Genomic DNA, 23,934 nt, shown 5'->3' with positions numbered 1-23,934 from the left:
TTTGATTCTGCTGCAACAGAGCTCACTAAAAAACCCCTTTTTTTCTCAAATGCTCTGTCTTGGGGGGTTGGGGCTTTGCTTTTGGTTGTCTGTTGAGGTGTCCTGCCCAGCTAGGAGGCAGTCTAATCACTATTTGACGGCCGAGGCTCCGCCCTGCTGTTGTGAGGCTCGCCCTGTTGCTGCAGGCTGTTGCTGTTCTGCTGCCCTGCAGCGGAGTCTCTCTGTTGTGGCAGGTTGCCTCGGCAATGGCAGGCTGCGTCAGCAGTGGGCGTGTATCTCAGTAGGGGCGGGTTGCCTCGGCAACTGCTGGCTGCGTCAGCCGTGGGCGTGTGTCTCAGTTGGGGCGGGTTGCCTCAGTAATGGTGGACGCCCCTCCCCTGCAGAGCACCTCAGTGACGGTCTCCATGGCGAGACCGTTTGGAATCGCCATTTTGTCTGTCCCACTGCGGTATCCCACACGCTCTGTCCCTGCAATCCCCTGGGCTGGCCCACTGCCCAAGTCCCTTTCAGTCTCGAGTTCAGCCCTCTCAAGTCTCAGGTTGCCGTTTAAACAGGGCACCCATACAGGCGCGCCCTGTGGGGATCGCTGGGTAGGGCCGGCCACCGCCACCCCGGCTGCCGGCTTCTCCAGGCAGAGCCTCTGCCTGGGGTCCCGCGTCTCCTTTATACTTTGGAATTTCCCCGTTCTGTGGGCAACAAAGATCAGTCTGAAAATGCAGCTCCGACTCACCTCTCCGCGGATTAACCGAGAGCTTCAATCCTGGGTTGTTCTCTCAGCGCCATCTTGAGTCTGCTCCCTCTATTTGGTTTAATGTTGGCTCTCCTAAGACAGATTCTCGCCCTTAGGCATGCATCAGAATCACCTGTAGAAGATGTTAAAATGATTGCTGGGTCTCACTCCCAGTTTCTGATTGAGTAGAATTTGTATTTATGACAATTTCCTAGTTATGGCAGTTGATGCTACCAGTCCTGGGACCAAATTTCTAAAAACACTATTCTAGACCAATTCTCCAGCCATTCTATTTTGTGTCTTCTTTTAAATATCTGGCTTTTGTACTTTGTTTCCTTTCCATGGCCTGCAATTCCCCAAATATCTACCTTTCTGATTGTTTTGCATTTCACCTTATCTGTGACATCTCCTCTGAACATCCTATTTAAAATGGTATGACACAGAAAACAGACACACAGACACAATTACACACTCTGACTTCCATCCTTCATTCCTGCTATCTCTCTGGAGCACTTCTAAAGTACCATATAATTCACTTAATCCTATTAATATTGTGTGGCTCACCCACTAAGTTGTAAGTTCCACTAGGGCAGGGAAATTTGTTTTTTCAGTGCGTTTAATGTTATGTTTTGTAATTAACAGATAACATATGTTTTTATTTCATATGATTTGAAGTATATATACATTGTGGAATGGTTAAATCTAGCTAATTAACAAATGTATTACCTCTCTGCTGTGCCCTTAGCTCCTAAAATATGACCTGAAAAACAGTAAGCATTTAATAATTACTTCTTGTAATTTTTTCCAACTTTATCTTTTAATATTATTATTTTTTAATTGCCTGAGTCATGTTTTTAAGTGTCTACTCTCATTCTATATGTACTACTTTTTCTAGCATCTTCTTTTTATTATGAATGCAGTATATTTATATTGATTGTAGAGTATTAGCCATCTTTTTTCTTCTTGCTTTTCCTCTACTTTTCATGTGAGAGACTTTTCTCTAATATATTCACATATTTGCTGTGTTTTGATATTTAAGACTGAGTCACTCAAAAGCCAACTGGCTGCTCTGTGTATTTGAGCAGGGTTTGTCATCCACTGACTGATCAGGTGACCCGCCTATTTCACTTGGAAATTTTAACTGTCAGCATGGGTTACCTTGTTTTTCTTGGGCTGTTTTCTTCAGGGAAAAATTCTTTTGCTTGGAGACTTATAAGATTAGCAGCTACTATCCTGAGAGCCAAGCTGAGAAAGGAGTCTAGGGGTCTTTCAATTCTGCATGTGTACTTCTGCTTAGTATCTTTGTCAGTTAGGTGCCTCACTTCTGCTCCCAGCCATGCCTAGCATTTTGCAGCCTAAAGCTCTCAAGCCTAATTCTTCAGCTAGTTAACAACTCTTCTGTTGGAATAGGGTATATTAATACCCTGCCCAGGGCATGATTCCAATTTTTTGTTTCATCCTCCAGGAATCAGGCAGAGTGGAAAAGATAAAAATCAAAGTTTGTTTCTTCTGTACAAGCCTTCTGATGGCACTTAAGACAGTGATTTATGGGTTTATATACCAGACTGTATGTCCCTGGAATGTAAGCATGTAAGCCTTTACCCAGTGTCTTAGGCAAGTGTTTCCCAGATCTAAACCCCAAGGCAAAAGATTTAATTGCATATGATTTATTAAGGGAGTACTCCCAAGAGAAATCAGTAAATGAGTAGGAACAGCAGAGCCGACAGCAAGAAGAAATGAAGGAAAAATACATATCAGCTGAAGCCTCAGCATTAGCCTAATTTCATGGTAAACTCTGTATCATAACATTATACTTAGTGCTTACGTCACCTCCAAACAAAGAAGCCAAGTCAGTCATTGGCTAAGGAGTGTGATGATGGGTGGTGTGGGTATGGGGGATAAAAGAACTCCCATATGCTTCTAGATCTCAATACTGGCAAGGTGACTTTGACTTCATTGCCCGAAGGGAATACTCTGGAGGTCTTGAGTGTGAGTCATTACCAGCAAAGCATGTGGTAGCTGGAAGATGAGTGTCTGAGTTGATAAAGTGGAACCCAGGAGAACTGACCAAGCACCAGTTGTGTCCACTAAACCCTAGTATCTTCCCCTCATAATAATTTGATAAAGGAGTGGCAATCCCTCATAAACACCTTGCAGTTTAAAGAGCTTTCCTTTTTTCCATCTCTTATTGCAATTGCTCTTCAGAATGATTTTATAAGGAGAGAAGAACATCATCATTATCCTTATCTTTAAAAAGAGCAAGACAAGGCAGAAATTGGGGGACTTTTCTAACATCTTCAGCTTCTAAATTTAGAGCTTGTTCTAGCATGCTACTTCATATCTAAGAGTTTTATAAATATTTTAGATAGGCATAAGAAATGCATATAAATATGAATTATTTAATCTGTGTATCATATTTTATAATTAAAAAATGCAAAATGTATTATAATGAATAAACTATTTTTTAGTTTTAAAATGATTGTCATAGAGGTTTTTTAATATTACATAAGAAAAAGTTGGGTTAAATAGCGAACTCCATATTAAGATATATTTTAATTTAGTTCCTACCATCCCTCAAGGCTTCTCCCAGTGTTGCATTACTCAAAGGATTTAATTAAAGCTAGTCTGAAAGAAACATGTTAAAAGGTTCCAGGAGCACAGCTAGAGGATTATTCATTTTGAATATACTTGGAGTTCTTCCATACTTTTCCCCTATGGCTTTATTTGCATATAATGCTTTTGACTCATGACATTTCTGCTGAAGTATGAATATTCCTCCAGAAATATTGCCAGTAACACTTACAGTCTATTATTGACCCTGCCTTCTTCTAGTTTAAGAATTACTTACCTATACAGGGTCCACCTTTGCTTCTCTGCTCCTGCTAATCTTAGACCACCCACTAATCATGAATCCCTCAGTGATATGATAAATTCAGATAAGTTGAGAACAGTTTACCTCAAGGATGTATTCAGAACTAAATAGCTACTATTATGTTAAATTCCCAGTTATTTGAACTCTTCTTCCTTTCTGGATGATCTGAAATGGTGCTTTTCAAACTTGGTGGCACATTAATATCACTTAGGGAGTTTTAAAATATATAGATGTTGTCCTGATTCTGCCCTAGACTAGTCAAATCTGACTTGCAGGCATTGGTAATAAGTTTACAGCTTCCAATGTGATTCATTATCTCTCTGTTTTAATTGAGACAGGATCACATTGTGTTGCTCAGGCTGGCCTCAAACTCCGGGCTTAGACAGATCTCCTGCCTCAAACACCTTAATAGCTGGGACTAATCATTGCATATAGGTTTTCTAACCACTGCACCTGGCTAAAGTGCCCCCTGTGATTCTATCATGCAATCAAGGTTGAAAACATTCATCCAAAACTGGAGAAATGTGACAGGTCCATTGGTGTCAGGAATAGATTTGGCTGTCTCTCAATCTTGGTAGCAGGATTTCATTTCCTTTCAGCTTAAAATTTCTCATTCAGTTTGGTCTTTTATGTATGCCTGGTCAACCAACAACTTGAGGTCACCGTGGGGCAAAGAGAAAGCCTGTTGATATCTTATCCAAGGCTTTTTAGTTCGGTATAGTTCAAGCATATTAGAAAAAGGAACTGTTGGCTGGGTGTGGTGGCTCAGGCCTCTAATCCCAGCACTTTGTGAGGCTGAGGCAGGCAGATCATGAGATCAGGAGATCAAGATCATGCTGGCCAACATGGTGTAATCCTGTCTTTACTAAAAATACAGAAATTAGCTGGGTGTAGTGGCTCATGCCTATAATCCCAGCTATTTGGGAGGTTGAGGCAGGAGAATCACTTGAACCAGTGAGTTGGAAGTTGCAGTTGAGAGGAGATTGTACCACTGCAATCCAGCCTGGCAGCAGAGAAAAATGCCCATCTCCAAAAAAATAAAAAAGGAACTGTTGTACCTTACAGAATCTGAAAAGTGAAACTTCTCTTTCCTCTGTACAATAGTGTTTTACTCTCTCTCCTCCATGAGTTCACCAGAAATGGAACAGCAGTTATAGCCTGTATTTTCAATTCACCTTGGTACCTACCTTCCACTATCCGCATGGCCTGTTAACTGTTTCTAACCCTGTTCTGTGGACTTCAGTACAAGGAGTCACTTGCAACGCTTCTAGAAATATAATTCCCTTACCCTACCTCTAAAGATTCTGATTTATTTGACAAAGGAACATGTATTTTTACATTTTAACCAGCTCCCTAGGTAATTTTCATGCCGGTTGTGCAGAAAGCTGATTTTGAAAATCAAAACTCTAATTTCTTTAGTGTTGTTTTTTTTTTTGTTCAAAAATGAAGGAAGGAATAAGAGATAGCATGACTTTACTATTTTTTCCCTTCTACTCTGTAAGTTAATATATGAAAAAGATTCCACTTATGGTATCTTTATGTCAAGTTTACAAACATATATTGACACCTATGTCTATATATAGAAATGATTAATTTATGAATCTCTTGGTCTTACAAGTGGTGGTATGTTACAAGAGCAAGAAAAAAAGGCTTTGGAAAATTACATATACTTCATGAATTTAATGTTGATTTGCTCTGTATATAGCAATGTTTTCTAAAATAAAACCTCTATATTTTAGTTCTACTTGGTATTGTACATTTAAGGACGTTAGACTTCTGTTTAGGAGGTATTATGTCTCTCCAAGGTAGAGATTTCATTACAGTATGATAATTATTATGAAACTTTTTTCAATTTATGTATTGGTCAGGTTTTAACTAAACACACTTACTGTATAGTCTATTTTCATGCTGCTAATACCTGAGGCATACCTGAGACTGACTAATTCATAAAAAAAAAGGTTTAATTGACTCACAGTTCCACAGGGCTGGGGAGGCCTCAGTAAACTTACAATCATGGTAGAAGACGAAGGAAGAGCAAAGTCATGTCTTTCATGGCAGCAGCAAGAGAACTTATGAAGGAGAACTTCCCTCTATAAAACCATCAGATCTTCTGCTATCATGAGAAGAGCCTGGGAAACACCCACCCTTGTGATTCAATTACCTCCCATCAGGTTCCTCCCGTAACACATGGAATTACAGGAGCTACAATTCGAGATGAGATTTGGTGGGGACACAGCCAAATCATATCACCTACTGACTACCTTCAGGGTTATGTAAAACAGTAAAATTGTAGATCATGTATGTTTTATTTCCTTAGTCTACCTATAGCTCTGCTTAGTTGTATATATTGGCTATTAAAAGAAGCTTGTATTTTAAATTATACATGTTAGATGAGTCTCATAAGTGGAAAACAAAGAAAAATGTTTACTTGAAATACAAACTGTGAAATATTCTACTGATGTTAAATATAGTAACAAAATACCATTACATGCTTTGAAGGAAAAATAATTTTTAATTACTTAATAAGTTTACTAAATTTTAACTTTTGAGATCAACATTATTCGCTTGGGCCTAATAAAATAACTTTAGTTTTCTTTCCAGAAAAATCTGCAAGTAAAATATTTAAAAAAAAAGTTTTAAAGAATAATCTTTGATTTACAGGAAGTATAAATTATAAAGTAATGTATTTATATTTTAATATAATATAAATAATAATATTTAAGATATGAGTTTACATTACTACTAAACCATTCTATTATGCAGTCTTATAGTTTAACATGATTCAGTGATATACGATGTAGTAAAGCCTGTGTCTCACAAATGACCATTTTCAGTTTCTTGGCAGTACAGAAGTGGAACAGCCAAAAGGAACAGAAGTTGTGAGAGATGCTGTGAGGAAACTAAAGGTAGGGAAAGCCCTTTAAATAAATTACAAGTGTATTGACTCTGTCATGTTGTCAGTAGATTGATGGAGATCAAAGCATGAGTAGTTTTATCACAGACATAGCTTCACTCTATTAAAAATGAACTATTGAGCAAATGTGATCATATCAAGAAAACATTTTTAATAAAAAGTATGTATTCAAAATTGTTTTTAAAATATGGCATACTGTTCATATTTTTCTAAGATATAATGTGTCATTTAAAAAATTATATATATATATATATTTTTTTTTTTTGAGATGGAGTTTTGCTCTTGTCACCCAGGCTGGAGTGCAATGGTGCAATCTTGGCTCACTGAACCCTCCTTCTCCCAGATTCAAGTGATTCTCCTGCCTCAGTCTCTGGAGTAGCTGGGATTACAGGCACCCGCTACCATGCTCGGCTGATTTTTCTGTTTTTGTTAGAGATGGGTTTCATCATGTTGGCCGGGTTGGTCTCAAACTCCTGACATCAGGTGATCCACCCACCTCGACCTCCCAAAGTGCTGGGATTACAGGCATGAGCCACCACGCCTGGCCTAAAAATAATATTTTATGTCAGTGTGCCTTGAGTGCTGATGTTTAGTAGCTTGCCTATACTTTGCTTGGATAATGTGAACTTATACCCCATATCAAAAGCTAGTAATGGTATAACAACTATCTTTAAAAGGTAGGATATATCTACCAGTTAAAAATGTGGAGTTAGTATTGACTCCAGACAGAATTTTGCAGTGACAGTATATATTATATATTAAAGATCTTATATATAAGATAAATATATATTAAGACAGTATATATTATATATTAAAGATGTCCTAATCAACAAATCCAGAAAGAACTAGCAATGTCCATAAGAAGCCATGGGAGAACAGGTGAAACTGAGAGAAGAGAAGGACATTTAATAAGCAACCCCACATATTCTAGTCAACAAGTATCCTGAGAAAATCCTACATAAGATACCACATAGCATGTTTTTCTAATTGTTCCACATCTCAAAGGACATTGTTGTCACTGAGACTTAAATTATAAACCTCCTTCAACAGAATTTTCAGCTTTATCATATAAGAAAATATACATACCACTACTTATTTCTTTTACGCAATTAATGTTATTATCTGTAGTTGCTCTCACATTTTTTGAGAAACAACCCTTCTCTAACTTTATTTGGTTTAGGGACCATCCAGTTATTGTAAAGGAGGGTTAGACCTCTGTTTCTGCCAGGCAAAGTCAGAGACATTAAATGCTTTTACTTTGCTTTGAGAATGTCGTATCTGGTGGAATCTACTCTGTGTTTAAATTGAGGAATAATTGAATTGGTGTGGCTTATATTCTGGGTAAAAAAATAAAGGTCAATAATATTATATTCATGTTATTATATATGAGAATATTTTACTAATTCTTTTAAGTGAATATACTCAACTCCCAAGATAATATCGCTCCATTTGGGAAAAAAGTGGATTAGCCAGCTATTTATTTTCACCATTCATTAGGTAATAATTAAGACTTGCCTTTTATCGGTCAACATTTTTAATCATTTTAAAAGAGGATTTAAAAGGCCTCACAGTTTATAGACAACATTAGAATAGGATTCTGTTTAAATGCTTTCAAACTGTGGCAAATTGTGGGCATGAATTCAACTTCACTACAATCAGAATGTTTTATGAAAGAACAATGCTATTTACACATAGTATTTCTTTATGCGTAGGAGGTTCTTTATTCAGTCATCCCAAATCAAAACCAAAAAGATTCCATTGAATAATGACTAGATCAAATGTAAAGATACATTTGAAATCAAATGCTTTCTAAACAATGTCTAGTTTACATATATTTTTGCAGGATTTTACATGTATTTGTATTGAGTTTCATATTTAGAAATGTACTCTGTTAATAAAAGACTGTGACTTACAATAAGATAAAAAATTATGTAGTATAGTTTAAAAATGCAAACTTAATTTATAATAGCTGTCGTTTCTCAAATGTCTTCCAAAATATGTGTGTATTTAATAAGCAATCTTTACTGTGCTGATTGAAAACATTTTCTATATCAGAAAAGTATATCTGAGGGTAATGATTTATACATTAATAATAATTAATAAAACAATGCTTTTAAGTCTATTTTTATTTTAATTTTTTTAATTTATTTGTGCCAAGGGTCAGAAGCTACAATTCAAAGTATACCAAGAATATTTTTTACGTGTCAAGCCTGGCTCTTTCTAAATTTTGGTGTTGTGCAGAAATGGCCAGTAGGTGGTGGTGTGGCTCTACGAACAAAAGAAAAAAAGAAACGTTCATTTATCATACGTACACATCTCCATTTTAATTTCCTGCTTATTTTTCTTAAACATAGGTACTCTGACTGTTTTTTTTTAAAGTCTATATAATTCAGTATGTGATTTTATTTGCCATATAAGGTAACATTTTATTTATATTTACTCCATTTTCAGCAATATTAATGTAATAGCTTCTGACATTAAAAATGAATTTAAAATTTAAGAAAAAAGCTAATGGAAAAATTAAAGAATTTTTAATAAATTTTTCATGTTTCTGTGTTTAATGATGGCTGCTTAGTTTTCAAAAAAATTTTAAACTTTGATTTTTTGCACTCTATCTCACTGTCATTTTATGGAGAATTTATAGTTTATACCTTTTTAAATAAAGTAGTTTTTATAAGTACTTACCTTTTAAGGTTCAGATACTCAGATACTATATTTATCAAAACATGTTCTTTTATTTCATAATATGTTCAACAGTTTCTATTTCTTAATCATGTTTTAGCCTGAGATTTAAGAAAATACTGTTTTCTAAAATGTAGTAATTTTAAACCCTTTCAATGTCTATGTATTGAATAGCATTATTATTTGAATTAATTTTATTTTTAATAGTAATTTATATATTTTTATTAATGCAACTAATACAAATGCTGGGGACTCAATGTATTTCATAAACAATTCATGATGTTTACACTTAAGTAAGTATTGATATATAAATTCAAAGCTTATCAATTACTCTGGGAGATACCCAGGGGGCAGCATTCCTGGAACACAGGAGATCCCCTCACTCCAATACTGCTAAATTAAATATACATGATATTACTGCATGAAAATGTAGCCTTTGGGAATTGCTGTCAAGCCTTGCAAAGTCCCAGCCTAGTAGATTCTCTGTTTGAACTCACTCTGTCTATGTTGTATTACACTATTTTTGTCTTCACAATCAGTTATCTAATTACTAAAACATTTATAGCTTAATTTAATGATATATAAACATAGCTCATTTTCCCCAGGATTATTGGAAATACTTTAGATTGAAAATATAAACATGAAAACCCCAAAGATGAATAGTAGCTCCAAATAATAGGTCTAAAGTAGTAAATTAATTTTATTGCCTAATACTATATATTCCATTAGTAGCATAGTTAATTTTGCTTTTTAGAAAGTCCTCTGAAAAATGGATAGAAATTGTGTGATGATAATACTGAAACTCAGTTTTGCTTCCTTTAAATTTTCCTTAACAGTTCCATTTATCAGTGGTATATATTTAATGAAATGCTTTCTATATTTCAAGTATTACTCCATCCTTCCCCATCATTTTATGATGGAAAAGGCTTGATTTTATTTGTTTGTTGTATCCAGTCATTCTCCAAAATGCTTTTGCATCACTTCCTTAGAATAATTTTTATTGGATTATCATATCCAAGTTTTAATGGCAGATCACTTTATCCGTCTAACTCTACCCAGAAGTAAATTCACTGAAGCAAAAATTGAAAGAAATTTGTGAAAAAGACTCTTTTCAAGTGTTACCATTAAAATAGTAAATAGGGAGAAAATAGAATATAATCTTATGAAGATTGATCAGCATATCTTCATAAGATTAATTAGAAATACTAGGAAAGCAAGAGGTCTATAAGTAGGAAAAGACACTTAGAGGGGAGCATGCAAACTATAGGTTACAGTTAGCTTAAGTTTTAGAAAAAAACAGAGGCAGGAAGGAGAATATTAAACTGAGTAAAATATAAATTGAATGAATATAATCTTAGGCCCGAGAGTTGTGTAACGTATGTTCAAAAATCAAGGCCAACAGCCAGTATGAACCTTGATATGAATGAAAATAGAACTGGGAATTTTCTGTTCTAAATGCAGAAAGTATATTGTATAAAAGAAAAAGATTATTTAATGAATATTTGCAAGTCTAGTTACTAGGCCTAATTTCTACAAACCCATTTTATGACCAAGATACATAGCTTATCTGGGACTTATTTTTCCCATCTTTGAAATAAGAAGATGGGATTGCATGAATCTAAAGCTATTTTGAGCACAATTACTTCATCCTGTTATGAAGCAGACAGAAAAGTTTTAGAAAACCTAGATAAGAAATATTGTGCTTATTTTTATTTTTCTTTCTCTCATTCTCTCCTTCTTCCCCCTCTCCCTTTCTTCCTCCTCACTCCCTTCTTACCTCTCCTCTTTGTTTTTCTACCTTTCCCCCTGCTTCCTTCCTTTCTTTAGTTCTTCCATTTTTACTTCCATTCTCAATAGATAAGTTTCATAATAGTGGTTGTTTTGTGGTAGACATTTTAGCGGGGGAAGTTGAAAAGATTGCACAGTTCTTGTCAGAAGTCACAGTAATATGGTTGAGTCTGGATGTGGAAGGGGCTTTAGAAGCCATGCTTAGTCTGTTTCTGGAAAACAGCAGCACCTAGGAAACAAGCTGAGAGTGCCTCTGCAGCTGACAATGGGAGTTGCTTTATCCAGATGCATTCACTTAGGTGGAGAGCGGCGGACTTATTTTGTAAGACTTCCTATGTGAAAACCTTCAAATTGCTTAACTATGCTGATATAAAGAGATTATGAAGGAAAAATAAAATTAATTCACATTCTTTGGGAGAGAGTTGAGATAATTTTTAAAGATATACACTCAAGCAAAATAAATTTCTTAAGGATGAAAAATAAAATTAACTGGCAATTTCTTAAAGACAAAAAAGAAAATTATCTGGCAGAAGTTAGTTGTATCATGTGTACCAATAAGACTGCTATATACCAAAAATAGCAATCCAAGTTCACAGAGCAAGACAGACAGCAAGTTGAAAATTTATACCACTCAAAATGGAACAAAACAAACGGTACCCCTTGGGATAGGAAGGCAGACACTTAAAGGCATTCATATATGTATTTATTACAGTATTCTCTGTGGCTGTGCAAAGCCATGAAAAGAGAAACAGACTTCAAATCACTCTGTGCTCCAGGATGGAGCTATACCGTGTGTATTCACATCTGCCCTAAATTACAATGAAATACACAGTGCAAGTAACTATGACATACAAGAGGACTGAAATGCTGTCTTGCATGACATGTCATCAATTTCGAGTCAAGTTAGGATGATCTGTATCCTTAGAGAAAAAAAGGTACACTAGGAAATAACTTTTTGAAGCCCTAGAAGAGGGGCGAGAAATTCTTTCTTCTATTAGTTTTCTTTCCTTTCTTAAAAAGTTGGATGGTTGGGGTGGTTGCAGAGGAAAGAAGGAATGTAGGGGGAGAGTAAAATTGCCAAATAAAATCAAGATGCCCAGTAACCTTTGATTTCATACAAATATTTTTTAGTATAAGTATGTTCTAAATATTGCATAGGATATATGTATGCTAAATAGTGTATATATATATATATATATATATATATATGTTGTGTTTGTGCCTATATTTTAAAATTAAAGTTTTTAAAAATAATATTAATTGTTTAACATTCAAGTTTAACTGGGCTCCTGAAATTTCCCCCCACTAAGTTAAGCAATGCTAGGAGAGAGACAGACACTCCATCTGCTAAGCACATGAGTATTCTGATTTTCTTTTTGATTCTAGAACAGAACTGAACAAGCATTTACATATACCTACTAACTCAATGAGAAAGTAAGATACATACTACTACAAAAGTTTTGAAAAAAGTTGTGCTTTCAAGATACTCATAATATTTATAGTTCTAGACTGAGTCTAGTTCTATATCTGAGTCTTTTAGCTGTGATAATTACTTCAGTTTTTCGCTTCAGTTTGGATATGGTAATCAGCTTCTTTTTGTTTACTGATGTGGTTGGATAGAATAGTGTTCCAAACTAGGTAAATATCTGGAAATGGCAAAGAGGGCTTATTTAATAGCTGATGAACTGCAAATTCTCTGAAGATAATAAAAACAAAAGACTCACAGAAAAACAAACTGATCTCTGCATATCTTCCCACAAAGTATTTTGAGTTTTCTCAATTGTCTGGTATGAATACATTTTTGTAAATACCATGAAAGAAATGCATTAAAATCATAATTTAAAAAGCTTGTAAAAATCAATGTGAATTATACTAGCTGATTGCTATGATTTTTAAATATTTTGAGACTATTTTTATAAAATGCTTGATGATTGGCAAACATTCACTTAAAGTCTGAAATTGAATATGGACTCCAAATGTATATTTATTTGTGTTCATTATTTATAGAAATAGAATTTTAGTTTTGTGAATCATTTTCCATTTGCAGTTTGCAAGACATATCAAGAAATCTGAAGGCCAGAAAATTCCTAAAGTGGAGTTGCAAATATCAATTTATGGAGTAAAAATTCTAGAACCCAAAACAAAGGTAAGGCTTATTTTTGAATGCTAGAGACATTCTAACCTTTAATTAATTGCAATTATATTACTATTTTCACAAATATTTATAATTTTTTGCAACCCTGAACTGTTTAGTTCTGAGTCAAGGACAATTTGAAACTATAGGATTTTTAGAAGCGAAAACAATTTTTGGAATTTTATTCTAAGTGATCTGTTCTTCAGCTTGTTTGGGATATAATATTAATAATTTATACTAAGTGTATTTAATGGTGTTTGGGCTTGTATTTGGGAATGTTTTTCTCAGGAGTTGTGAAAGAGATGCATACAGTGTGGTTCACTGAGTGTGAAAGAAGATAAAAGCTGTGTGTTGCTTGTTAAAATATTCTGCATTGACTTTTATTCCTGTAGATGTAATCAGTGTGTATTAGTTTTCTAGGGTGACCATTACAAAATACCACACACTGGTAGCTTCAACAGCAGAAATTATTTTTTCACAGTTGTGGAGGCTGGAGTTCTAAGATCAAGATGCCAGCAGGGTTGGTTTCCTGTGTGGCCTTTCTCCTTAGCTTGCAGAGGGCTGCCCTCTTGCTGCCTGTTCATATGGTCATCTACCTGTGCACACACTTATCTGGTGTCTCTTTGTATGTCCAGTAAGGACATCCATCAAATTGGATAGGAATCATACTCACAGCCCCATTGTAACTTAATTACCTTTTTAAAGGTCTTTTCTCCTGTTCAAAGAAAAACTGGACTAGTTAAATTTGTCAGAGTTTATTTGAACAGATAACGATTCATGAATCAGGCAGCACTCGAAACCAGAAGTTGTTCAGAAAGCTTTGCCCAGCAGCAATGAACATGGAGCTTTTTATAGGCTAAACACAGAAATCAAAGTGATGACTCACCTGATTGGCTACGGCAAGGCATCTACCTTCTATGGACATGGTATGATGAGCTGGCTACCTGTAATTGGCTGAAACTTAGCTGTGTATTATACTTCTAAATTAGTGTTCAGCTTAGTTACATACTAGTCAGGTTGCAGTTCGTTATTTAGGAACTCAAAGTACAGAGACAACCCAGGTGAATGGCCTCAATCTTATTTAATTTAGCCCTCTAACTGCAGTCTCATTCTGAGGTGCTGGGGATTAGAGCTTCAGCATGTGAATTTGAGGGAATACAATTCAGCCCATAACACAGTGTAAACTTAAGTTTCTTGTGTTTAAGGGCCTCAGACCCTTCAAAGCAAATAAAATATAATCTGTTCTGGATTCAAATTAATTAACATGTACTTGTTTTGAACTAAAGTGTTTCCTTCCAAAAGTCCTATGTTGATGCCCTAACCCCTAATGTAACTACATTTGAAGATGAGGCCTTCAAAGAGGTAATTCAGGTTAAATGACACCTTAAGGGTAGGGCCGTCATCCAGTATGACTGGTATCCTTACGAAAAGAGGAAGAGACACCAGAGATATGTACACACAGAGTAAGGCCCACATGAAGACACAGAGTGAAGGCAGCAATTTTCAAGACAAAGTGAAAGATTCCAGAGATACTAAACCTACCAACATCTTGATCTTGGACTACTAACCTGCAGAACTATGAGAAAATAAATTTCTGTTGAATAAGCCACCTAGTCTGTAGTATTTTGTTATTTCAGGCCTAGTAAACAAAAACAGTACTTTATTCACAATGCCTCAGAGTTATTATTTAGTAATTTTGATAAGACTATATTAGTCCATTTGGAAAAATTAATATTTAACTCTATTTTATAAATATGTACTGTCAAAGCATTCATCTAACACTAGCATACATATTGACAAATTAATTCAGATCAATGGCATACCTTCAACTTTCCATATTAAAAAAAATGGCTTTCCTTCAGACTTTCAAGACATGAATTTAAGTCTTCTCACAATTATCCTGTCTAAATTTCTCTATTATTCACCCTCAATATTCAATAACAAACAAATTTAGTTACGACAATTCTAAAATAACTACTGCTGAGGTGGCTAAAACAGAAGTCAAATGGTGAAAAGATAGTAGAGAGTTGATTCAAGCATAAAATGGGATATACGCAGTTTGCTAGGAAACAAGGCAATTGAAAGCAAGGTATGAATGAGATAAATTCATCAGGCAGTTAGCAGTTACAAAAAGAACAAGAGCCCAAGGAAGCAATAAATTTCAGAAAGACCATGCAATCAAAATGTAGCGACCAAATGTAGTCTTACATGTCATGAAAAAGAAAAATAATCCTATTACTGTATCTTCTTTTCAAAATTAGAAGATACATAGTGGCAAATGTGCAGCCAGAATAGGGTATTTGTGGAGCCATGCTTATGTTGAAAGTTTTTTTCTAAACCATATAAATTAGGTAGCTGTTTTGCAATGTGTGAACATGTTTGTGTGTGTATGTGTAATTAAGTATTCTTATTTTCAATTTCTTATCTGATGGTTTGGGGCTTGTCACAGCACACATTGAAATTTGTAAAGCTGATAATATACTTTATGTGTCATTCTCATATGTTCTTCTTATTTTTTATTTGAGTCTACCTATGGTGTATTCTAAACTCTAAAAATTTCACCACATTTATGTATCATAATTTACTAAATCATTCTTTTGTTACTGAACATATGGAATGCTTCAAATTTTTTATTAGTTGATAATCATGTTTAAATATTTACCAAATACAAATACGATTAAATGGAGTATGTAGAGAAAACTTACTTGGGTTTAGAATTCGTAAGTTAATAATGGCATGTCATTAGAAATGCATAAAATGCGAATTGATTAAAACGCTAAGATAACTACCACTAACTACCACTACAAGATGGCTACCACCTATGTTTATAGGGTATATGTGTGTGTAAAGAGAGACAACAATGGATCATGTAATGATCCAAATATGGCACCTTGTTACCACTTGGCTAGGTTAAGTGTATATGGGTATGCATTGCAACTTTTTCTGTTATTTCCTGCATGATTTCATCTGATTTTTTAAATGAAACTATTTATTCCAATGAAAGATATGTGAATTGGCTGGGTGTGGTGGCTTATGCCTGTAATCCCAGCACTTTGGGAGTCCAAGGCTGGTGAATCACGAGGTCAAGGAGTTCAAAACTAGCCTGGCCAACATGGTGGAACCCCGTCTCTACTAAAAATACAAAAAAAAAAAAAAAATAGCTGGGCATGGTAGCAGACACCTGTAATCCCAGCTACTCGGGAGACTGAGACAGGATAACCACTTGAACCCAGGAGGTAGAGGTTGTAGTGAGCCAAGATTGGGCCACTGCACTCCAGTCTGGGCGATGGTGTGAGAATCTGTCTCAAAAAAAGAAGAAAAAGAAAAAGGAAAAGAAAGATATGTGAAAAGCTCTTTTCAAGACTTAATCAACAAGTTAGGCTATCATATCTATTTGCTTTTTCTTCCTTGGCTTCCTGACCACTTGAAGAAATCTCCCTTTATGAACTGCAATTGACCAATAACTTATGGTTTGTTAGGTTGCTTCTTATTCCTGCTCTCCTGATCACTGGTTATTTACCTGGACTAAGGATAATTTTTTTTTCAATAACTTTAAATATTTGTAAATAGAAAGATAGAAATACCAAACTTTTTTTTAAATAGCATGTGATACTGTAGAGTGAGGAAAAACCAAAGTGAATAGAGTCAAAAATTAAGCTGGGCTTAGAAAAAGTCTGTGGTACAGCAATAGTACAGAATAGAGAAGCCTATGGGATTAAACCTGCACACCTACAGCTGTCTGATTTTTCACAAAGTCAACAAAAATAACAAATGGGGAAATGATTATTCAATAATTGGTGCTGGGATAGCTGGCTAGCCACATGCAGGAGATTGAAACTGGATCTTACCTTCAACCATATACAAAAATTAACTCAAGATGGATTAAATATTTAAACATAAGACTTTAAAGTATAAGAATCCTGGAAGAAAACCTAGGAAACACCATTCTGGACATTGGCCTTGGGAAAGAATTGATGACTACGTCTTCAAAAGCAATTGCAACAAAAACAAAAGTTGACAAGTGAGAGCGTCTGCACAGCAAAAGAAACTATCAACAGAATAAACAGACACCCTACAGAATGGAAGAAAATATTGGCAAACTATACATTTAACAAACATCTAATATCCAAAAGTTATAGGGAACTTAAACAATTGAACAAGCAAAAAATGATAATAACCCTATTAAAAAGTGGGCAGAAAACAGGAACAGATCCTTCTCAAAAGAAAAACAAGCAGCCATCAAACATGAAAAAAGTGTTCCATACCACTAATCAAAGAAATTAAAATCAAAACCACAATGAGATACAACCATCACCATACAGAGTAACTGTTATTAAAAAGTTAAAAAAATAACAGATGCTGGTGAATTTGTGAAAAGGGAATGAGTATACATTTTTGAGGGGGATGTAAATTAGTTCAACCACTGTGGCGAGTGGTTGATTTCTCAAATACCTTAAAACAGTTCCCATTTTCCAGTAACCCTATTACTGGATGTATGTTCTTGGTATATATCAAAAAAAAAAAAACAAATATTTACATCAAAAAGGCATACACTCTCATTTTCTTTGCAGCAGTTTTCAAAATAGCATATGGAATCAACCTAGATGCCTCTCAATGGTGATTGGATAAAGAAAATATGGTACACATACGTCATTGGAACACTGTGCAGTCATAGAAAATAATGAAATCATGTCCTTTTGCAGCAACATGGATGCATCTGGAGGCCGTTATCCTAAATGAATTAATGCAGAAACAGAAAACCATATACCATATGCTCTTAGTTATAAGTGGGTACTTACATTGGGTACTCATGGACATAATGATGCAACAGTGGATTATGAGGGCTACCAGAAGGAGAAGAAGGGAGGGGACATGTGTTTAAAAACAAACTATTACATACTATGCTTAGTACCTCAGTGATGAGATTATATGTATCCAAAACCTCAGCATCATGCAGTATACCCTGGTAACAAACCTAAGTATGCACTCCCTGAATCTAAAATAAAAGTTTAAAACAGGCTGTTTGGTGACAAAAAAAAAAAATAAAATAAAGGGAAAAGTAGTAAGAAAGTAGATGATTCCCACCTACTGTTTTTATTGTTGGAAAATCATATATTCAGGTGTCTCCCAATAAGTTTATCAGATGACAACCTATCAATTATATGATTCTATTTCTTAAGCTTTTAATTTCAAATCTCCATGCTTCACCCAACCTAAGCCTCCTTTACAAATTATCAGTGAGGTGGGCTTAAAATCAACAAGATTAGCCAGTAGACTTCATTATCCTATATTGCCTTATCAAAATTAATAAAGCCAATGCTTTTCTTTCCTGTCCACAAATCTCAATTTCCTATCAAGACTTTAACATTTAATAATTAATTAATATGAATTAATATTAAATTGGTAACATTAAACTATTTAATATTAAAATAATTATTTAATATTTAAATTCATAATAGTAAATTACTAGTTAATATTCAAAATTAATTTCTATTTTTTATGTTATTTCTGCTCTTTTTGTTTGTTTTTTAGTAATTTCAGTTTTCATTTTAGATTCAAGAGTTACATGTGCAGATTTGTTACCTGGGTATATTGCATCATGCTGAGGTTTGGGATGTGACTGATTCCATCACCCAGATAGTGAGCACAGTACCCAATAGTTTTTCAACCCTTAACATTCTCTTTTGTCATCCCTCTATAAGTCTCCAGTGTGTGTTATTGCCGTTATTATGTCCACAAGAACCCAGTGTTTCTCATTTATAAGTGAGAATATGCAGTATTTGTTTTTATGTTTCTGCATTAATTCATTTAGGATAATGGCCTCTAGCAGTATCCATTTGCTGCAAAGGACATAATTTTGCTCTTTTTGTGGATGCATAGTATTCTGTGATACATATGTACCACATTTTCTTTGTCCAGTCTACTGTTGATGGGCACCTTGGTTGATTTCATGTCTTTGTCATTATGAATAGTGTTGCAATGAATATGTGAGTATATGTGTCTTTTTGGTAGAAACATGTGTCTTTTTTTGGATATATGACACGTATATATACCCAGCAACAGGGTTGCTGGAAAACGGTGACTGTTTTAAGATCCTTGGGAAATCTCCAAACTTCTCTCCACAGCAGCTGAACTAAACTGTATTCGCACCAGTAGTGTCTAAGCATTCCCTTTTTATCATACCCTCACCAGTATGTTGTTTTTGACTTTTTAATAATAGCTATTCTGATTGGTGTGAGACTGTATCTCATTGTGGTTTTGATATGAATTTCTTTCATGGTAAGTGATGCAGAGCATTGTTTCATGTTTGCTGCCTGCTTGTTTGTCTTCTCTAGAGAAGTGTCTGTTCTTTTGCCCACTTTTTAATAGGGTTATTTGTTTTTTGCTTGTTTAATTGTTTAAGTTTATTATAGATCAGGGTATAAGATATTTATTTGGATGCATAGCTTGCAAATATTTTCTCTCATTCAGTTAAGGTGTCTGTTTACTCTGTTCGATAATTTCTTCTGCTGTGTGGAAGGTCTTTAATTAGGTTCTACTTGTCTACTTTTGTTTTTGTTACAATTGCTTTTGGGAACTTAGACAAAAATTCCTTGCCAAAGCTGATGTCAAGAAGGGCATTTACATTATTTTCTTCTAGGATTTTTATAGTTTGAGGTACTACATTATTTATCCATCTTGAGTTAATTTCTACACATGGTAAAAGGTAGGGATCCAGTTTTGTTCCTCTGCCTATGGCTAGCTAGCTATCCCAGCACCATTTGTCGAATAGGGGGTCCTTTCCCCACGGTTTATTTTTGTTGACCTTGTCAAAGATCAGATGGCTGTAGATGTGTGGCTTTATTTCTGAATTCTCTGTTCTTTGCCATTTGTCTATGTGTCTGTTTTTGTACCAGTACCATGCTGTTTGGGTTATATAGCCTTATAGTACAGTCTGAAGTCAGGTATTGTGATGCCTCCAGTTTTGTTCTTTTTGGTTAAAGCTGTTCTGGCTATTCAACCTCTTTTTGGTTTCATATGCAGTTTAGAATTTTTTAAAATTCTAATTCCCTGAAAAATAACATTAATCATTTGACAGAAACAGCATTGAATCTGTAGATTGTTTGGGCAATATGGTTATTGTAATAGTATTAATTCTTCCAATTCATGAGCATGGAATATTTTTCCATTTGTTTCTGTCATTTTGATTTTTTTCAGCAGTGTTTTGCAGTTCTTCTTGTAGAAATCTTTCACTTCCTTGGTTAGATGTATTGCCAGGTTTTAATTTTTTTGTTGACTATTGTAAATGATGTTGCAGTCTTGATTTGTCTCTTAGCTTTAATGTTACTGGTATACAGAAATACTACTGATTTTTGTACATTGATTTTATATCTTGAAATTTTACTGCAGTTGTTGACTATCAGTTGCTGGAGCCTCTTGGTGGAATCCTTAGGATCTTCTAGATATAGAATCATATGTTTAGTTAAGAGAAATGACTTGACTTCTTATTTTACTATTTTGAAGTCTTCTCTTTTTTCTTATTGCCTAATTTCTCTGGCTAGGACTTTGAGTATTGTGTGGAATAGGAGTGGTGAGAGTGAGCATCCTTGTCTGGTTTCAGTTCTCAAGGGGAATGTTCCAGCTTTTACTGGTTCAGTATGAAGTTGGCTGTGTGTTTGTCATAGATGATTGTTACTATTTTGAAGTATGTTCCTTTAATGGCTAGTTTGCACAGGGATTTTAACATGAAGGAATGCTGGATTTTTTTGAAGGCTTTATTTACTTCTGTTGATATAATCATATGGTTTTTGTTCTTAATTCTGTTTTTATGCTGAATTGTATTTATTGATTTGCATAAGTTGAACTAACCTCACATTCCAGGAATGAAGGCTTCTTGATTGTGGTTAATTATTTTTTTAATGTATTGTGGAATTCAGCTTACAAGTATACTGTTGAGAATTTTTGCATCTATGTGCATCTGGAATATTGGCCTATAGTTTTTTTTTTTTTCACTGTGTCTTTCCCATGTTTTTGGTATCAGAATAATGCTGGATTCATTGAATGAGTTAGAGAGAAGTTCCTCCACCTCAGATTTCTTGGGAATAGTTACAGTAGAATTGGTACCCACACTTCTTTGCTGGTCTAGTAGAATTTGGCTCTGAGTCCATCTACTCTGGGGCTTGGTTTGGTTGGTAAATTTGTTACTATTCATTTGATTTCAGAATTTGATATTGTTCTGTTCAGGATTTCAATTTCTTGCTGATTCAATGCTGGAAGGTTATGTGTTTCTAGGAATTTATCAATTTCCTCTAGATTTTCTAGTTTGTGAGCTTCAAGGTGTTTGCAATAGTCTCTGAGGGATCAGCTGTAATGTCACCTTTGTTGTTGTTGTTGTTGTTATGTTTTGTTTTAAGATAGAGTCTCACTGCAGTGCTCAGGCTGGAGTGCAATGGCAAGATCTCGGCTCACTGCAACTTCCTCCTCCCAAGTTCAAGAGATTCTCCTGCCTCAGCCTCTCGAGTAGCTAGGATTACAGGCACATGCCATCATGCCCAGCTAATTTTTGTTATTTTTAGTAGAGACAGGGTTTTATCATGTTTGCCAGGCTTGTCTTGAGCTCCTGACCTTGGGTGAAACCACCGTCCTCAGCCTGCCAAAATGTTGGGATTCCAGGCATGAGCCACCATGCCTGGCCCCTTTGTTATTTCTCATTGTACTTATTTAGCTCTTCTCCCTTTTTGTCTTTGTTTATGTAGCTAGTGGACTAGTGATCTTGTCGATCTTTAAAAAGAACCAACTTTTGGGTTTGTTTATTGTTTTTATGGGTTTTTAAAAATCTCAGTTTCATTCATTCCACTCAGATTTTAGTTATTTATTCTGCTAGCTTTGGGGTTAATTGATTTGTGTTCTTCTAATTCCTCTAGCTGTGATATTAGATTGATAACTGGTGATCTTTCTAAATTTCTGAGGTATGCATTTAGCCTTAATAGCTAATTTTTAAGAGCTTGAATTCTCTTCCCAGAAGTGAGTTTTTAAAACTCTTAATGGAAAAGAAGCATCCCTATTTGAATTCCTACCAAACATGGAGAGTAATCTTGGAGTTTTAAAATCCTTGAGATGTTTTATGTATTTAATTATATTGTATATTACTATAGAACAACTATTTACCCTGTTACATATGAATACAGAGTATATGACTATGTACCATACATATAAAGTACCATTTCTTGCATGCATTAAAAATGTGGGAAATCTGAAAAAGGGATTTATAAGCTCTGCTGAGCACCAGTGTCCCCAAGACATTTCTAAGAATGCCAATTGCTCTCTCTCTCTCTCTCTCTCTCTCTCTGTGTGTGTGTGTGTGTGTGTGTGTGTGTGTGTGTGTGTGTGTGGTGAGAGAGAGAGAGAGACAGTCCTCAGTTCTTGGATACAACCTAATCATAGACATTCACAGACATGCATTTAGGAGCTACTCTTCAAGGACACATACATAAGTGAAACAGAAACAAATCCATATTTCATTTTAGATGTATGTTGATATTTAGAAAAAAAATTAAATGTGATACTTCTAAAATAAATTGATTTACAGTTAAACATACATGAATAAGACAGAACTTTTAAATGTATTAACTAATAGACTGTCTTTATACAGAATAGACTCTTTATTTTTCTTTTTTACTTAGATGAATGAAAGTGAAAAATGAAAATGAGATAAATGCAATCTCAATAACAATTGGCTCCCATATCTTTCTTTCTGTGTCCTTTCCCTTTCTGCTTTTCTCGCTTGTCCTCCAAATGAGGAGTATAGTGTGCTAGAAACAGGTGGTGTAGATAGATCAATTGGGGATAAAATAATCTACTGATTTTTTTTGTTTCAACTCCAATAAAATATCATTAATATTAAAGCCTATGTGTTTTTTATGATGATTATTGTGTTCCTGGGTCTCTTTATCATTACAAAAAATTATTGCTACATTTCAAATTCATAATGATCTGTCACAATAATAATAAAAAAACTGATAAAAATAATAAAATTACAGGCAGGTTTCATCTCCCAAGACTGTTTTAGGAAGACACCTTTGCTAATCCGAACAGAGATTTGGATGATTCATCGCTGATCATAACCAAAAACTTCCTGTGATTATACTGGTTGGATAAGTAAATGAGAGACTATGTAGATTTCAGTACCAGCTAAGTAAATGTTGTGTTTTGCATGTTACTCATAATTTCTCCCATCTGTGGAAAAACGAATTTTTCCTATAGTGTATAGTAATAATATTTTCTCTTTATTTATCATAAACATGGTTTTACAATTAGTAAGCTGGTGTAGACATCCTATCAGTATTTTGGGGCCATAATGTAGCAGACGGCTGTTATTTAAATGACTATATTGTCATTAAAAAAAAAAGGTCAGTAAGAAAGGAAGCTGTTCTAATAGGCAAAATATAGAAAGAAGATAGTCTCAAACAAATATGGTGACTGTCCTTCGATGCTCTACACATAAGAAAGGAAAGATGCCCCCATCAAAAGCTAAGTAAATCAAGCACCTCTTCTTAGAATTGGTTCTCCCTGCTTTTAAACAGATGAATTAGGCTATCTAGTAATACTAACAAGCATTACAATCACACGATATACTGCCTCATTTTAATTTTCACACCTACCAAGCAATTATGTCATGACTTACCATTTAGTTTGTATGCAGGGAAATAATGCATTGCTGTAGACAGTTTCCTTAGCATATTTTTTGTATATTGTATTTTATGTATTTATTTTCGGTCTGCTGAGCAGTTATGTAAATCAGGGTAATAGAACAAATCTTAGCAAGTTGACATATC

General features: G+C 34.7%; 1 protein-coding gene across 50 annotated transcripts in view; it reads left to right on the top strand.

Moving 5' to 3' along the window:
• Positions 1-23,934, top strand: part of GULP1 (GULP PTB domain containing engulfment adaptor 1) — a 320,614-nt gene that overhangs the window by 248,903 nt on the left and 47,777 nt on the right. For all 50 annotated transcript variants that reach the window (XM_078327170.1, XM_078327149.1, XM_078327134.1 and 47 more), the window contains 2 exons: positions 6,437-6,508; positions 13,034-13,132. In XM_078327170.1, the coding sequence (XP_078183296.1) occupies positions 6,437-6,508; positions 13,034-13,132 (171 nt within the window). The remainder of the gene's footprint in view (positions 1-6,436; positions 6,509-13,033; positions 13,133-23,934) is intronic.

The sequence above is a fragment of the Callithrix jacchus genome, chromosome 6 (genome assembly GCF_049354715.1).
Source record: "Callithrix jacchus isolate 240 chromosome 6, calJac240_pri, whole genome shotgun sequence".
In the NCBI taxonomy this organism is placed as follows: domain Eukaryota; kingdom Metazoa; phylum Chordata; class Mammalia; order Primates; family Cebidae; genus Callithrix; species Callithrix jacchus.
This window is presented reverse-complemented; position numbering and strand designations above follow the sequence as displayed.